This window comes from Taudactylus pleione, unplaced genomic scaffold, assembly GCF_031769625.1.
Source record: "Taudactylus pleione unplaced genomic scaffold, aTauple2 ptg000514l, whole genome shotgun sequence".
NCBI lineage: Eukaryota > Metazoa > Chordata > Amphibia > Anura > Myobatrachidae > Taudactylus > Taudactylus pleione.
The window spans coordinates 622,168-638,920 of record NW_028284916.1 but is presented as its reverse complement, the minus strand read 5'-3'; the positions used below and the strand labels follow the sequence as shown (position 1 = coordinate 638,920).

Genomic DNA, 16,753 nt, shown 5'->3' with positions numbered 1-16,753 from the left:
TAAATAGCGGAGATAACATAGGATGTGAGCGGCCAAGGGGCGTCTTTACAAAATAGCGAGCGCATGTTTCGTTCGTTCGCTCAGACATAGAGGCGTCAACAGACCGCAAAGAGCGAGCGCTCTATTTAAATAGCCAGCCCCTTTTTCTGAACGAGCATCCGCAAATAGCGTCCGGCTCTGAATCACGCCCTCTGCTCAATAGATATCTGACCAATGTAACAACAAAAAATATTTTTAAAAATATGAGGAGTCGTAAGGAGGCAGATTTTGGATTTGCGGAGTGAATTTGTCCGACATGGCTTGTTAGATCTTCCCCAGCAGCTAGCCCAAGTCTGGGGTAAATCTAGCGTACTGTAGGTTATTCTGTGAGGACAGTCGGATTTATTTTCTGCAATGTTATGCTTGCCTATTGCTTGGAGTGCCAAGTAAAGCTCAGGCTGGCCATTACATGGGGTTTTACCATGGAGATTATTTTACTTTAAGAGTTGTGGGCGGACCCCCGTGTTTTGATTTTACTTCTAATTCATTATCGTGTTTTGGGTTTGGTTTTGGCAAGACCGCCCTCAAGTGTTGTGGTTCTGATTGGGTTTTAATTCGGTTTTGGAACTCTTTAAAATCGATAAAAATTGATTTAAAAAATTGATAAAAAGAGCTAAAGTAGCGTAATGTGGACCTGTTTACACGCTATCCAAAACCCGAGTTTGTTTTTTAAATCCGAATTTTGAACTGACATCAGATCCGAACCAGGACCTGGTGTGTTCGTATATCAAGAAAACCGAACCGACATCTCTAATACACCTATCCTCAAATCGTGCCAAATAGCCCAGTCTGGCGCTGAGGGCTTCATTCAGAGCCGCTCGTAAGCGGCCGCTCGTTCGTTCCGAGCGATGTTCGCACATCTGCGCATGCGTACGGATTGTAATACGCATGCGCGAACCAGTCAGTGCGGCCAAAAATCGTGTGCTCGCTAAATAGCAAATGCCTGCTATTTTGAGTGACAGGATGAGGCGTATGTGTGTGGTAACAGGGGAAGGTGCTTGAAAACGGGGAGTGGAGATCCGAACGCAGGCGTGCTTAAAGGTCAAAACGGGCGTTTAGTGGGTGTGCATAATTAATACAGCAGCGTCATTGACCACGTCACTGGGCTATTTTATAGTCAGAACTGCTCGCAAGATTGCGGTAGGAAAAACCAACCACAAGAATAGCGAGCAGTTCATACGCCGTTCGATGTACTCGATTAATCTAATAAATAGCGGACACGACGTAGGATGCGAGCGGCCAGGAGGCTTTTTTATAAAGAAAACGACCGCATGTTTTGTTCGCTCATTCAGACATAGAGGCGTCAACAGACCGCAAAGAGCGAACGGTTAATTTGAATAGCCACCCCCTTTTTCTGAACGAGCGAGCGCAAATAGCGTCCGGCTCTGAATCAGACCCTGAATCTGTACCATGCACTTTTTCAGTAAATAAGCATCTTATTCACATCACTAACGTGGCTAAAGTACATTGTCCGGGGACCTACCCTGCACGCTGGCGCTGGCACTGCAATGCAGCTGCTGTCAGGGCTGCCACCAGAAATTGTGGGGCCCGGTACTAATAAAATAGGCAGGGCCTCCCTGAGGGAGAGCATAGGGCAGGGAAGGTGAACCTTATTGGGGGTGGGGTGGCACAGGGGAGGGAGGGCTGTTATGAGTAGGGGAGAGGCAGAGGGCAGGGGAGGCTGTCTGGACTTGGGGGGGGGCAGACGCGCTTTGAAAGGCTACTGCATACTATGTACTTACCTATGTACAGACTTCAGCTGGTCCAGAGAGAGCGGGGGCCCGGGTTGCAGGGCCGCAGCAGTGCAGTTATGCACTGGCAGCCAGCTAAAAAGCATCGGTGGCACTGACCGCAAGCCAATCACAGCTCGTGGACTGGCAGCCAATCAGGAGTGGCCGCTGCTGATTTGCTGCTCACGGGACAACCAATCAGGAGTGGCCGCTAATGATTATCTGTCGTTCTGCAAGCAGCCAATCAGGAGCAGCCGCTACTGATTGGCTGCCATTCCGCGAGCTCTAATTGGCTCGCGGCTGGCAACTTATTTGGAATGCTGCCTGCGCAGCGCTGAGCCTTCTCTCTGGATGCCGATATAATCCATTAATGCTGACATCTGGGGCCCCCTCTCTCTCCGGGCCCAGCAGTCCCCCCCTGATGGCGGCCCTGGCTGCTGTGTGCGACTCAGATGCTAGCCTGTGTAAAATGGTAAAATACGGAGGTGCGATACAAGTGGCTATGCATCACACCACGCAGCGTTGTGCTCAATCTGTGACTTTGTACTAATTCCTTTGCAATAAAAATACTAAACCTACAGTAAGTGCCCGGGACACTGTAAGTGACTTTGTGTGCGGCAACGAGGAGAATAATATAAGAAGAAGCACAAAAGCCCGGGCATTGCTACCCACGGCGTCTTGCGCTAAATGGTGCAAAAACGATAGGTGTACGAGAACACATCTGTACATTACTCGAAAGGAACGCATGGACAAATCTTGTATATTCACATGTTCGCAGAGCCGTGCGTATCTCAAGCTGCGCCCGCCTCTGCATTGCTTTATTACTAGTCACCATTATCAGTGCCAACTCGCCCCTACAGTTTATACCGGGTGCAAAATATACGCCCCCAAACAGGTGTATAGGTACGATCTAAACACGCACGGCTCTGCATCGCCCTAACATCAGTACTGGAACAATACATGCAAACGGGAGTGTATTCTGCATATAGTCACCATCCCGGCGTCCAGCCCTACGGGATGTCTCTTCTGCCCAGCTTCTGTGCTTCTCTCTTTTGTAAGTGGACTTTGCGTTGGGAGCCGCAGATCTCAGGCCATCGTCACCTCCTTTCCAGTCCTGATGCTCCGATCTAGCCTGGAACCTGTAATATTGGCGCGATGATTAAACTGGTTACCTAGCAACCAGGGCATTCCGAGCCCTTCTGCTGCCCAAGTGTGGAGCCCCTCTCAACACCAATCTGGCACCATACTTTAATTTCTCCTGCAGTAATAGTAATTATGCTCTGTAGAAACAATACAGTTTAATATGCAAAAATTAGCGGTTGCACCATCCTGGTATTGTAGCTCTATGCAGTGTTGAAGTTGTAATACCCAGTAATGTGCCAGCAGTAACACTTGCATATGTCAATAGCAGCTGTTTGCAGTATGCCACTGTTAATGTCCAGTAATACAACCAATAATAGTAGGTTAATATCAGCAGTTGCCCAATAATATGCCAACAGTACTAGTTGGTACCCACTAACATGTGGTGATTAATACCCAGTGGCATGCCAGCGGTATTAGTTGTATGTCAGTATTAGTGATGCATAATATCCACTAGAATGAGATAGTAGTCTTCCATTGACTCGTGCCCCCCCATCTCCCCTTTTATTCTGGCCCAGCCCCCACCCGCCCAGGGGCTGTGTCCTTCTTCTGCAACCACCCTGCTTTGCTTCCCCAAGGGTCCTGCGTGGCACAAAGGTAATTAGGAGTAGATATATGCGGTTCCGTTTTCCCGAAAAACATACAACCCCAACTTGGGGTTTCCAAGTCCCAATTCAGAATCACTTTGGGGTTCAGAGTAGAACACAGTGCTGGCTTGGGCCGGCTGTAAGTTTGGAACTCAAATTTATTAAACGGAACTGAGGTTTTGGATTACATCCAAATTACATGAAATTAGCTGTTTATATTGATTTTTTAAATCCATTTTTATGGATTTTAAAGGAATCGGACCGTATTCGGACACGAATTTCATGAATCTGGGAAAATCAGAGTCGCTGCTCTAGTCTTTTGCATTTCAGAAGTTGGATTTTAAATCCGAATTTCGTTTTGGATTGCACAAATCACATGATTTTAGCTGTTTTTAAAAAGTGTTTTTTCTTTTTTAAATCCAAAACCTAAACCAAAACACTTGTGGGTGGTTTTGCAAAACCATAAGTCACCCATTCGTTTTATCATTCTATTTGTTAACTTATCTTAACCTAAGCCTAGAAATGAACACACTGACACATGAAATGCAATTAAAGAGGTCACAGCCAGAATTTATTGATCGAATTTGAATTGGTAATGGGTGGCAGGACAAAAGCAGTGCTCCGAGGCCACAGCCTTGCTGGAAACAATAATAAATAAACGGAAGCGGATTCCCGCCCCGCGCAGACTGGCCTGAGGTAGTACCATCCCCCCTTAATTGCCACAGCCTTCGGCCCTTCCCTTGGACAGGGACCAGGTCCCCCCTTATGGGCGGTGACCAACTTGCCGCTCTCAAAGGAAAGATGCTACCCAGGCACTCCTGCGCTAAATAATAGGCCGCCCAGGAGCACTGCTTCCCGCCAAAGCCCGGTTCATAGAACCAGGCCCGCCACCAAACTGTGACCCTCCAATACCTAAAGGAAACTACATAAGTCAATGATAAACAGCTCTAACCCTACTCCCGTTAGGTGTACCCCATCAGGCCTATAGAAGCTCTCTTCTTCGTAACGTAAACGTGGATGCCGTATGACGCGGCCACCCACACTGAGGACAAAACGGCCAACTGCCATATTGACCTTACGACGAACTCCGTCTAATGCCTTACCACCCTGGGGTCCTCGCCAAACTCGCCGTGGAACAATGTCCGACCAAGCGATGCGCACATTGGGCCAACGGTTAACTAGCACTTGCAAGTCGTTCCTAACAGCATGTATTAGCTCGATGCCTTTGCAAGTGCCCAAATCGTTCCACCCTAAGTGAATGACCACCCAGTCCAGGGCCCCGAACTTATCCTCTGCCGTCCATAAGGCTTCCAGTAGTCGCTTCCAGCGCATACCGCGGAAACCTAACCAACGGACGTCATCTGCACCTAACAAAAGGGGGGCCTGCAAAGCTAAGGGGTGCCGACCAGACCAAAATATAAATGAGTGTCCTACAAACCACACCCGACCGTTAGCATTCCTGGGTAACCCTGCAAGAAAAGTTACCTAGTCAGAAACTGAATCACAATATAACAAATAAATGCATCTTAAGGAAGGGAAAACAATAGTTGGGTGACCCAGCTGAAGGTGAAAAACATAAAACCTCTTTGAGGGCAAAACTGAAAAGCCCCTCAAACTCCAAAGCGGCAGTAGGCATAAGGCCCCTGGGTTTCCCAACAAACTCGCAAGGAGCGCAGCTACTTAAGCAACTTATCCTCCCTTAAATAAGTTTTATAAGCTGATGACTTCCATCGACCCAACTTTTGTAAGGTGTCGACCGAAGCACCATCAACCGCTGCGCAGGTTGCTGCCCCTATCCTAAATGAATGTGTCCCGAACTGGTCTGTGGGCAGGCCTAAGGCTATAAGGCAATTTTGAAACAGCTTTATGAACTGAAACTTAGATAAAGGTGTAAGATTAACATGTACAAGCCACTGCGTGCCACTTGGAGGGCGAAGAGCATTAAAACGCCGCGCCAAGGCAACTGGGCAAATAACAGCGTCTGAGTGTTCTTTTATAGAAATCCAACGACCCCTGCCAAGTTGGTCAGTCTTGGACCTATGAATTTTACACAATATCAATTCCTTCTTAACTACCACGTATTTAAACAATAAACCCGATGTCGCGGAACTCTTACTAGACGCTACAAGCTCGCCGATTCTAAACGCCCCGAAATATGCCAATGAAAAAGCTAAACTAAAAAGGGCCGATTCGTACTCGCCTAAAGCAACCCCTGATACAGCCACAATCAGATCTTTAAGCAAAGCCGGGTCAATTGGTCTACGCGTGTCGCCCATGCTAGGGTGTTCCTTTGCCCACCCCTTCATCGCTTTGGATAGCAGAAACGATTTTGTGGGATCTTCAACGCCATATAGTTTAGAAAAGTAAGCGATACCAGACAGCGCCGCAGACATAGCAGCCTTAGAACGACCCCTTTCATGCCAGTTCCAAACAAACTCTGCCATACGGTCGTCAACCGTCTTACCTCCCTCACGTGTGGAAGCCAAGAAACCCTGCCAATTGTCCCAAGCTGCCGTGTAGGTCCTTAACGTGCTAGGGGCCAGAGACTTCATTGCGAGGCCTTTGATGCCGGCACGACAATCTGCCATACATGGGAGGGGCAGTTTAAACCATGAATAGAAGCGTAAGGAGCGAGAGAACGAAACCTGTCCCACTGCAAATGAGATAAGGCGTCTGCTATCTCATTAGACACTCCCGGAACATGCTGCGCCCTAAACTCAATGTTCCTCTGTAAGCAAAGAAGCGTCAAGTGCCTCAACAACTTCAAAGCCAACGGAGACTCCGCCCTCTGATTATTTACTGCCTGAACAACACCCAAATTATCGCACCAAAAAAGGATCCTCCTATTACAAAGCCTGTAAGCCCATAACTCAACTGCCACTACGATGGGGAAAAGTTCTAAGAGCAGTATGTTCTTCGTAAGGCCCAAAACTCACCAAACTTCTGGCCAAGGCTCCGCGCACCAATCTCCTTCAAAAAAGGCGCCGAAACCGATGGAACCGGACGCGTCAGTAAATAGCTGAAGCTCTGAATTATCTACTGGGGCCCGGAGCCATATCCGAACACCGTTAAACTCGCGCAGGAAAAGCAACCAAACTCGAAGGTCTTCCCTCAAATCTTGGGATATTCGAACGAGGTGATGGGGCTTCTTGATACCCGCTGTGGCTCTTTCGAGCGCCTACAAAAAACCTGACCCATGGGAATGACTCTACAAGTAAAGTTAAGGAGCCCTAGCAACGACTGCATCTGCTTCAGCGAGACTTTCTTTGACAAAACAAACGCTTCAAGCAACTCCCCCAAACGTCGCACCTTTTCAATCGGCAAACGGCATAACCCTAGCACAGTATCTATTTCTATGCCCAAATACGTCAAACGTGTAACCGGACCCTCCGTCTTGTCCCTGGCAACAGGAACGCCTTCCACTGTGAACAAGGCCTGCAAGGAAAAAAGCAATTCCTCACAAACCTGGGTATCCGCTGGCCCCACCAACAGAAAATCATCTAGGTAGTGGGTAACCCCAGCTTGCCCTGTGCCCGCCTGTAAGCACCATTGCAAAAAGGAGCTAAAACATTCAAAAAAGGAACACGAGATGGAACATCCCATCGGCAAGCATCTATCTACATAATAGAGCCCCGCAACTCTAAAACCCATGTACTTAAAAGATTCGGGGTGAAGGGGCAACAGCCGAAAAGCAGACTCGATATCCACCTTGGCTAATAACGCCCTTCTCCCAAAACTCTGTACTATATCTAGAGCCTGCTCAAATGATTGGTAAACGACCCGACAATCCGATGGATCTAGCGCGTCGTTGACCGACCCTCCCTCGGGGTAAGAAAGATGCTGTATCAACCTAAACTTACCCGGTTCCTTTTTTGGAACGACCCCTAAAGGCGATATGCACAAACCTTCCAATGGTGGGGACTTAAAAGGGCCGCACATGCGCCCCAACCCTATTTCCGCTTTAATCTTAAGTCGAACTACTTCCGGGTGTAGGCGTGCCGACTTAAGATTTCTTTTAGACACAACCGAGACCTCCCGTGTCACCGGTAAATGAAAACCTTCACTAAACCCATGAAACAAAAAGGCTGCTTCCTCCCTGAGAGGATAACGAGCCAACCAGCTCTTCAACGCCCCTAGGTCCACCGGCGTAGGTGCTTTACCTAACACTGCCCCGCGACTCGTCGGGCTGATCACCTCGATTTGTCCTTCCACCGCCGGTACGCCCGCACTCTTTAGCCGGGTGCCCGCTCCCGCAGAGCATGCATATGTGTCTATACCGACAGCCCGACCCTCTATTACATTGCGCATTATTATATGCGTAGCATTTTCCTCTGCCGGCTCCTGCACCGCCTGGGCGGGCCGGAAAGGGCTATTTACGCACTACCAAGGAATCCGCAGAAGCGCGAGGCAGTTGGTTGACTTCCAGCCACACCTCTACGTCCTTGAAGCCAAACTGAAAATTCGCCTGCCCCTCTTGTTTTTTCCGGAATGTCTCATCATATTTCCGCCAAGCTGTACCTTTGCCTGACGAGTGCATCATATGCATATACTTGAGAACATTCATGTACTCAGTCGGGCGTGACTCAAGGTATGAAGCTGCGAAAACGAACATCCCTGCTTCCCAATTCTGGAATGAACGGAAGCTTTCTTCCGTGCCTGCACCAGCTGATTTTGCCCGATCTAAAGCCTTTTTAGCATCCGCTGTAATGGAAAACATGTCCACGAATTTCCCCTTCCTGATCCTTTCCCTAACCTTAGACCTCAAACCCCTAAGAATGGCCGTGTTTGCGCAATGCACCATATCCCCCGTAGCATCTGGGACCTTAGCTGCTGACACTGTGCTGGTCTTTTTGGGACTCCCCCGTTTCCCTTTAATCTTGTGCGCTAAGTATCGCATAAGCTTACGCGGCCTCTCTGATGAACTTGCAGAATCGCTAGAGTCAGTGGAAGATGAGTGTGTGCTGTGCAATGTGGAAACAGCATGCTCACCACAAACTGCCGTCGAAGGACCAGCCACTTCGTCCAGAGTGTTGCGCGGTGCACCCACCACGACTTGACTCGCCGATGCCATCTCGTCCCTTGTTGCGCGGTGCACCCACCACGACTTGACTCGCCGATGCCATCTCGCTGTCCGTCCGCTGAATCTCAGCTGCCCGTTTGGAATGCTCCCCAACTGCAACCTGAGGACTTGACGTAATCACAGGTGACTCAGACTGCACATCAACTCCCCCCGTGGAAAGGGGGGCATGGGGGGGCGGCAGGGGCGCATGGACAGCTGCAGGTGGCTGAGGGGGAGGGGGGGGGCGGGGTGGGAAGGGGGGGTGGGATATGCATGGGCTGGGCATATGCTGCAGAAGTGGCCGGAGGAAGGGCGAAAGGTGGCGGCAGGGCATGGTAATACGGGCCGAACCCTTGCGGAAGGGGGGCGGGCCCGGGGGTTAACGCAGGGAGGGCGTACTGGAACATAGTGGGGGGCAGGGCCTGGTGGAGCCCGATGGGGGCAGAAAAGTAAGGTGCTGCATTTGAAAAATGGGGTGGGCCATAGGGGCCGGTGAAATATGGTGACCAGCTGGGCTGCTGCGCTGGTAAAGGGTTGAATGCAAGGGGGGGTTGCTGCATGTTGCAACCGCCACCCATAGGTGCGGGGGTGGCGATGGGCAATAACAAGCTGGGGGGGGCACTTAGGGTACCAGTCCTGATGGACCCTGCAACTGATGCCACGCTGCAGGGGGAACCCTGGTGGCTGAATAATAGAGGTGAGGGCAGAGGAGGAGGGGGCCCCCTCGCTCCAGGGGTAGAGGGGGCTGAAGGGGGGGATGCTGAAATGCATAGGGCCCCCTGTGCTGGATCCTGGCTTAAAATGGCCGCCGCGACCCTGTGGGCGGGGCCAACTGAGGGCGCAGGGCGCGGGCTGGCCGAGGCAAGTGTGGGGAGAGGCGCTGGGCTACGGCTGCCCATGCTGCTCGCGGCGCCGCCGGAGAGCCAGGCGGCCATCAATTGCGGAGAGGCAGCAGGGGAGGTGAGGCAGCGGGAGCCGGCGGGGGGTGCCCGCGCGGGAACGCGGGCGGGCACATGCTCGCGGCCTGCAGCGTGGTGCGGCCCGCGTCTGGATGGAGGGGGAGCCGCAGATGTAAGGGGCCTGGAAGCCTCCATCAATCGGCGGGGGGGGGGGCGCTGAGCGGCGGGGTCTTGGCATTATGAAACAGGAATGAGGGGGGGGCAGTAAAATCAGAGGACAGAGGGAGGGGGGGGGCTGGAAACAGCAGGTGGATGGGATGTTAAACACAAAAAAAGGGGGGGGGCTGGATAGAAGGAGCTGGAAGGAAAGGGGTGAGAGAAAGATGAGAATAAAAGAGATAGGTAGGATGTGAAATAAAAGAGAAAGAATTTAGACAAAGATATACAGCTATGCAGATACTATGGGTCACTTAGTCAGCCTGGTTTGAAGAAACTGGAAAAGAGGAAAATGGCTCCTCTTACCAAGGTATATATATGGGTAATTTGTAACCTCCCACAAATCCTATGATAGGCTTATCACATCAACTGACCACTACCTAACCACACCTTACCCAGCCTTAACCCTTAACTAACTAACAAATTTTAAATATCAAACAGGGTGCTTATCTATCCTCAAACTTAATTAAGTATTCGTATGCATAAAACACAAAGTTGAATCCAGATCCAAAACCGAAACCAAAACACAGGGTCAGCGCACATCTGTACAAAACACTTGAGGGTGGTATTGCCAAAATCAAAACACGATACTGAAGTATAACCAAAACGTGGGGGTCTGTGCCCCCACGTTCTATAACTAGAAGTGCACACCGCACAACAGGAGGGGAGCAGAGGAAGCAGAGACTCCTAAATCCCACTAAGCAGAAAGGGCCCAAATATTGACAAATTCTCACCCGTTTCTGTGGCTCCTGATGTTGCAGAATGTTTGCTGACAGACAGTAATAAATTCAGTAAACTTAATAATTAGGGATATGCGCCGACCCCATGTTTTGGTTTTGCATTTAGATCTGTATCTCCTTCAAGGTTTTGGATCTGGATTTGGTTTTGCAAACCACCCTCAAGTGTTTTGTTTTTAGTTTTGGATCAGGATATTTTAAAATAAAAAATACATAAAAAGTTTTAAAAACAGCTAAAATCATGTCATTTATGCAAGCCAAAACCCGAAATTCAGATTTTAAAAATTAGAATTGCGAACCGCAAAAAGATTAGAACCGCAATCCGGATTTGCCCGGATCTCCTCAGAATATTAGAATTGCGACTCAGATTTACCCGGGTTCTTGAAATTGGGGTGGATTCGGATTTCTGGAGAACCGAACCACACATCTCTATTAATAACACAAAACAGGATCTAAAGTACTGGTGGAATTGATCCAAATGTAACGGTCCCTAACACAGCTCCAAGAGAACTATATGAAGTTGAATGAAACATCCAGCACCCTACAACGCGGTCCCCTAGTCTGCCGCCCAGTGGAAGTTTTGCAGATTGGACTGTGTGTGAATAATCGGCAACATATTTTGTGGATAATTAATTATAAAAGGGCCATTCACCTTCTGATGATTATTTTATTTACACGCTGTTCTGGAACTTTCACTTAAATCATTGCTTTATCTCCCGTCTGTGTTTCTAATCAAAGCTTTGACATCTAAGAGGCAGAGTTTATTTTTATTGTCCAAGGGCAATCAAATATAATACAGTAAATCCCAAATAAAACAAATCTATCTGGATGATATAAATATGTTTGTAAAAACCATACAGGGCCTGGTTCTGAGTCAGACTGAAGCCCAAATCCCAACCGATCACGCCAACATCTATAAACTGCGCATGCACGGCAGTAAGCTCTCTACCATGCTTAAGCACATTTGTGGAGATGTTCAGAGTGATGGGACGCGCATTTCTGGAGGATCTTGTGCTCACGGCACAGGGTTGTTGTAAGTCTCAATACTACTAAAGTACGGAAAACACTGTTGGCTGAAGATAATCGTCATTAGGGAAAATGCCTGTAAGTTTTTATAAACCACAAATGGATTTGCAATTTATCTATTGCCTACCCTCCATCATGACGCCTTCCATTAGGTGCACAATGCTCTGCTCCTGGACTTCCCACCTAATGTATGATTGCAGTCACCTGTGTTGAACTAGGTAATTGATGAGACAGGTGTTACAGCACAATAAAGGGTCAATCAAACTAGGAGCAAATTGCGAGGTGCGATTTACTGTTTTGTCTTCGAATTTGCATAGCAATTAGCAACTTTCACTGAACCAGTGAGAGTGAGTTCGTATTTTGCCATTCGCACCTCCCTGAGGGTAAGGAAAATTTTTTAAGATTAAAATGTCAGGACACCTTGCTGAACCAGTGGACACTCCCCCTAATGACTAATTAGGCAATTGGAAGTTTCCAATTAACTCAATTAGTACGATACTTATATATACTTTTTGGGGGTTACAAAAGGTCTCAAATTACTGCACCCCAAAATAATTTTTTCTTTACTTTAGACACCCTTGAATTTAATTACAGTATTTTTAAAATTTAAAAATATTTTTTTGTATAATTTTTTTATACATTTTTTTTATCATTTTCATTTTCCAAAGTGTCCTCAAAGTACCTGAAAATCAATGTTTTTTCATACTAGTTTTTTTGCATTTTTTGTTTAATTTGTTTGAGATTAAACGAAAAGCGTGTACTTTCTTTTTATAATTTGCTTGCATTTTTTTTTAAAAGCACAAAGCTATTTGACACAATTTAAAAACCTTCAGTACTTTCCTATTGCCCACAAATAGCCTTCTAAATGGTCCTGCTACCAAAATTATCAATATTGGGAGGGACAGGATGGTCTCCCCACTTTTCCATTCACTTTTCTCACATCACATTTGGCAGTCAATTTGCAAACCTTCGCTGCGAGTACCGCGAATAGGCATTTTTAAATGGATTGGAGAAATCTCGGGTGCGAGCATTCGTGCGAAGTCGGTACGATGTGCTTCGATGTTACCGATGTATACGCAGGAATGTGAGGTATTACAGATGTGAGAAAGCAGCAGTGGGTGTCTCTATGCTGGCTGTGCTGTGGCTGATATTACAGATGTATACACAGGACTGTGAGGTATTACGGATGTGAGAAAGCAGTAGTGGGTGTCTCTGTGCTGCCTGTGCTGTGGCTGATGTTACAGATGTATACACAGGACTGTGAGGTATTACAGATGTGAGATAGCAGTAGTGGGGTCTCTATGCTGGCTATGCTGTGGCTGATGTTACAGATGTATACACAGGACTGTGAGGTATTACAGATGTGAGAAAGCAGTAGTGGGCGTCTCTATGCTGGCTGAGCTGTGGCTGATGTTACAGATGTATACACAGGACTGTGAGGTATTACAGATGTGAGATAGCAGTAGTGGGGTCTCTATGCTGGCTATGCTGTGGCTGACGTTACAGATGTATACACAGGACTGTGAGGTATTACGGGTGTGAGATAGCAGTAGTGTGTGTCTCTATGCTGGCTGAGCTGTGGCTGATGTTACAGATGTATACACAGGACTGTGAGGTATTAAAGATGTGAGAAAGCAGTAGTGGGTGTCTGTGTGCTGGCTGTGCTGTGGCTGATGTTACAGAAGTATACACAGGACTGTGAGGTATTACAGATGTGAGAAACCAGTAGTGGGTGTCTGTATGCTGGCTGAGCTGTGACTGATATTACAGATGTATACACAGGACTGTGAGGTATTACAGATGTGAGATAGCAGTAGTGGGTGTCTGTATGCTGGCTGTGCTGTGGCTGATGTTACAGAAGTATACACAGGACTGTGAGGTATTACAGATGTGAGAAAGCAGTAGTGGGTGTCTCTATGCTGGCTGAGCTGTGACTGATATTACAGATGTATACACAGGACTGTGAGGTATTACAGATGTGAGATAGCAGTAGTGAGTGTCTCTATGCTGGCTGAGCTGTGGCTGATGTTACAGAAGTATACACAGGTCTGTGAGGTATTACAGATGTGAGATAGCAGTAGTGGGGTCTCTATGCTGGCAGTGCTGTGGCTGATGTTACAGAAGTATACACAGGTCTGTGAGGTATTACAGATGTGAGATAGCAGTAGTGGGGTCTCTATGCTGGCAGTGCTGTGGCTGATGTTACAGATGTATACACAGGACTGTGAGGTATTACGGATGTGAGAAAGCAGTAGTGGGCATCTCTATGCTGGCTGTGCTGTGGCTGATGTTACTGATGTATACACAGGACTGTGAGGTATTACAGATGTGAGATAGCAGTAGTGGGTGACTATATGCTGGCTTAGCTGTGACTGATGTTACTGATGTATACATAGGACTGTGAGGTATTACAGACGTGAGATAGCACTAGTGGGTGTCTCTATGCTGGCTGAGCTGTGGCTGATGTTACAGATGTATACACAGGACTGTGAGGTATTACAGATGTGAGAAAGCAGTAGTAGGTGTCTCTATGCTGGCTGAGCTGGGGCTGATGTTACAGATGTATACACAGGACTGTGAGGTATTACGGATGTGAGAAAACAGTAGTGGGCGTCTCTATGCTGGCTGAGCTGTGGCTGATGTTACAGATGTATACACAGGACTGTGAGATATTACAGATGTGAGAAAGCAGAAGTGGGTGTCTCTGTGCTGGCTGTGCTGTGGCTGATGTTACAGATGTATACACAGGACTGTGAGGTATTACAGATGTGAGATAGCAGTAGTGGGTGTCTCTATGCTGGCTTAGCTGTGGCTGATGTTACAGATGTATACACAGGAATGTGAGGTATTACAGATGTGAGATAGCAGTAGTGTGTGTCTCTATGCTGGCTGAGCTGTGTCTTATGTTACAGATGTATACACAGGACTGTGAGGTATTAAAGATGTGAGAAAGCAGTAGTGGGTGTCTGTGTGCTGGCTGAGCTGTGACTGATATTACAGATGTATACACAGGACTGTGAGGTATTACAGATGTGAGATAGCAGTAGTGGGTGTCTCTATGCTGGCTGAGCTGTGGCTGATGTTACAGAAGTATACACAGGACTGTGAGGTATTACAGTTGTGAGATAGCAGTAGTGGGGTCTCTATGCTGGCTGTGCTGTGGCTGATGTTACAGATGTATACACAGGACTGTGAGGTATTACAGATGTGAGAAAGCAGTAGTGGGTGTCTCTATGCTGGCTTAGCTGTGGCAGATGTTACAGATGTATACACAGGACTGTGAGATATTACAGATGTGAGAAAGCAGAAGTGGGTGTCTGTGCTGGCTGTGCTGTGGCTGATGTTACAGATGTATACACAGGACTGTGAGGTATTACAGATGTGAGATAGCAGTAGTGGGTGTCTCTATGCTGGCTTAGCTGTGGCTGATGTTACAGATGTATACACAGGACTGTGAGGTATTACAGATGTGAGATAGCAGTAGTGGGTGTCTCTATGCTGGCTGAGCTGTGGCTGATGTTACAGATGTATACACAGGACTGTGAGGTATTACAGAAGTGAGATAGCAGTAGTGGGTGTCTCTATGCTGGCTGTGCTGTGGCTGATGTTACAGATGTATACACAGGACTGTGAGGTATTACAGAAGTGAGATAGCAGTAGTGGGTGTCTCTATGCTGGCTGTGCTGTGGCTGATGTTACAGATGTATACACAGGACTGTGAGGTATTACAGATGTGAGAAAGCAGTAGTGGGTGTCTCTATGCTGGCTGAGCTGTGGCTGATGTTACAGATGTATACACAGGACTGTGAGGTATTACAGATGTGAGATAGCAGTAGTGGGTGTCTCTATGCTGGTTGTGCTGTGGCTGATGTTACAGATGTATACACAGGACTGTGAGGTATTATAGATGTGAGATAGCAGTAGTGGGCATCTCTATGCTGACTGAGCTGTGGCTGATGTTACAGATGTATACACAGGACTGTGAGGTACTACAGATGTGAGATAGCAGTAGTGGGTGTCTCTATGCTGGCTGAGCTGTGGCTGATGTTACAGATGTATACACAGGACTGTGAGGTATTACAGATGTGAGATAGCAGTAGTGGGTGTCTCTATGCTGGCTTAGCTGTGGCTGATGTTACAGATGTATACACAGGACTGTGAGGTATTACAGATGTGAGATAGCAGTAGTGGGTGTCTCTATGCTGGTTGAGCTGTGGCTGATGTTACAGATGTATACACAGGACTGTGAGGTATTACATATGTGAGATAGCAGTAGTGGGCATCTCTATGCTGACTGAGCTGTGGCTGATGTTACAGATGTATACACAGGACTGTCAGGTATTACAGATGTGAGATAGCAGTAGTGGGTGTATCTATGCTGGTTGAGCTGTGGCTGATGTTACAGATGTATACACAGGACTGTGAGGTATTACAGATGTGAGATAGCAGTAGTGGGTGTCTCTATGCGATGCGCACGGCATCTATTCACCTTCTGCACACCTGCTGCTCTGCTAGGCAGAGCAGCGGGTGTGCTCTCCCCAACTTTCCCCCCACCGCGGGACATTGCGGCCCGCTGGCGGGACAGTCCCAGAAAAACGGGACTGTCCCTCTGGAAGCAGGACAGTTTGGAGGTATGAATATATATATATATATATATATATGTATTTAAAAGGAACAAGGTATTGAAAATAAAAAAAATTATAGATGAAGGATGTTCATGTTTATAATATAAACATGAACAGTTCATGTTTATATTAAAAACATGAACATCCTTCATCTATTAATTTTTATTCATTTTCAATACCTTGTCCCTTTTAAATACATGGCTTGACCCTTTACACTATAATTATTACCTGCAATATATCAATCAAAAATCATAAATGCCAGGTGAGTATTATATACACCACATGGTATGTACACAGCCAGCCCGGGAAAGCAGAGAAAAAAACTCTGCCCTTGCAGTCAGGCAACGGTAGGGGGGCGTGGCCGAGCGTCTTTAGTATTAATAGGTCCCCAGCCGCTCTCTGCAGCTTGCCATCAGTAGTGGGGAGGGTGGGCGTGGCCGGCCGGAACGTCCCTGCGTCATCACGCTGATGACGCAGACGCTGATGACGCAGGTTGGCGGGCCAGCTCTGTCGGAGCTGCCGGATGCAGGGAGACACTACAGCCCGCGGGCGGGACAGCGGGACAGCTCCTAAAAAACGGGACTGTCCCGCGGAAATCGGGACAGTTGGGAGGTATGTAATATTCAGGTATTACTTATAACACACCTGGAGCTGACTGTGCCTCTGCTGAAATGACGGAGAGTTTTAGCACCATG

General features: G+C 47.7%; 1 protein-coding gene across 1 annotated transcript; it reads right to left on the bottom strand.

Annotated features, from left to right (window-relative positions):
- Positions 1–4,932: 4,932 nt before the first annotated feature.
- Positions 4,933–6,138, bottom strand: LOC148501561 (uncharacterized). Its single transcript, XM_088450301.1, has one exon. The coding sequence runs from the start codon at positions 6,082–6,084 to the stop codon at positions 5,173–5,175; it is 912 nt and encodes a 303-aa protein (XP_088306427.1). The 5' UTR covers positions 6,085–6,138; the 3' UTR covers positions 4,933–5,172.
- Between the last annotated feature and the right edge of the window lie 10,615 nt (positions 6,139–16,753).